Here is a 1,468-nt window from a genome sequence, read left to right on the forward strand (position 1 = left end):
TAGGGCCAGCACCTACATTAAATCCCAGATTCCAAGTCATCGGACAAAAATCATACTAAACATTAACATATGTCAAGGAGATTTCCCAGACTCCAGTGCTTCCCATTCCCCACCCACCATTTTAACATAGAACAGCTGTTTTAAATCCTGAGCCACCATGCTGCCTTTTCACAGACTCACTATAAATGTTCCAGCAATACTGTACTCTAACCAGAAATCAGTGGTAACAACATTGGCTATAGATGTTGGAAGACAGGTGTTGGCCATAGCTGTCCATCCCCTAAACTCACTTTAGGTGTTTGAGTGAGGGATCCAAGAAGCACTGTGCGCAGGAGCCAGGAAGTGGAATGTTTCATCCACCAAGTGGGGATGGGACTCCCTCATTGACTTCCACCCTGAGGTCTCAGAGACCTCAGAAGCATGAAGTGCAATGAAATCCAGGGCCTTAGTCTTCAGGTGCTCTGTGCTGTGGAGGTCAGCCAGGATGAGAGTGTGGGCAGCATTCTCCACAGAAAGGTTCCTGGAGAGGGCATCCTCACACAGAACCTTCAGGCCCTCCAGGCCATACTTGTCAGCAGCTGTCAGCACACCAGTGGTCATGAGGTGGCTTTGGAGGTTTGACACCTTCCCAGTGTAAATGAAGTCCATCATCTCCTTAAAGACTTTGGGATCCAGGTCATGGATCTCAGTGGGACTTGTTAGTTTCTCCTTCATTTCCTGTTCAAACATGGCTCTGAAAACTGGAGAGCGAGCTGCTAGGATGGCCTTGTGAGCCCTGAATTCTTGGCCAGCTACCAACAGGCAGCAGTCTGTGAACAGGGAATTCTCCCACAGCCCCGAGAGGTCATTTGTCAACAGGTGCCTTGGATCCGTGATTGCAGGTGTTATGTTCTCTCCAGGCATGCCAAAGATGGTTCCTACTATGCTCACCTTGCAGCAGATGGTGAGCTTGTTTTCAGGGAGAAACCGACATGGATGAGAGAGGAGGNNATCTCCAAGGATGAACTTTTTGAATCCCCTGTATTGGTATTTTTGAAACCTAGCGACATTGATGCTCTTCATACATTGATATTTCTCTCCTTGGGAAGTTGTGATCCAGAACTCATACTTTGCCCAAACTGGGCTCTCTAGACAGCTGAGCAGCTCCAGGAAAACTGACAGATAATCTTTGCTTACTTCATCAACCCCGTTTGGGTATACTCTCAAACACCATGTCACTTCATCACTGGCCTCTAATGAGAACACTGGGCTTTTAATCCTTCTCCTAATTCCCTCCATGCAAAGTGAAAAGTTGCTAATGGTCCACACGTAGCAGAATTCCTTAACCTTGATATGTGTGTAGCCCCAGTTGTTGGCTTCCATGTCCTCTGACATTTCTGCTGGAGGTAGAGTGGAGGTTAAAGTTGATCTGAAAACAAGAACTAGAAGTTATTTACTCTTCATCCTGTTGGTTACAATTATAATACAC

General features: G+C 46.6%; 1 protein-coding gene across 1 annotated transcript; it reads right to left on the reverse strand.

Moving 5' to 3' along the window:
* Positions 1-286: 286 nt before the first annotated feature.
* On the reverse strand, positions 287-1,380 carry LOC110315023 (TD and POZ domain-containing protein 5-like). Its single transcript, XM_021189195.1, is given in 2 exon segments — positions 287-321; positions 324-1,380. Coding segments are annotated over 2 exon segments (1,086 nt in total). The 5' UTR covers positions 1,375-1,380.
* Positions 1,381-1,468: the final 88 nt, after the last annotated feature.

This window comes from Mus pahari, unplaced genomic scaffold (assembly GCF_900095145.1).
Source record: "Mus pahari unplaced genomic scaffold, PAHARI_EIJ_v1.1 scaffold_10285_1, whole genome shotgun sequence".
In the NCBI taxonomy this organism is placed as follows: Eukaryota; Metazoa; Chordata; class Mammalia; order Rodentia; family Muridae; genus Mus; species Mus pahari.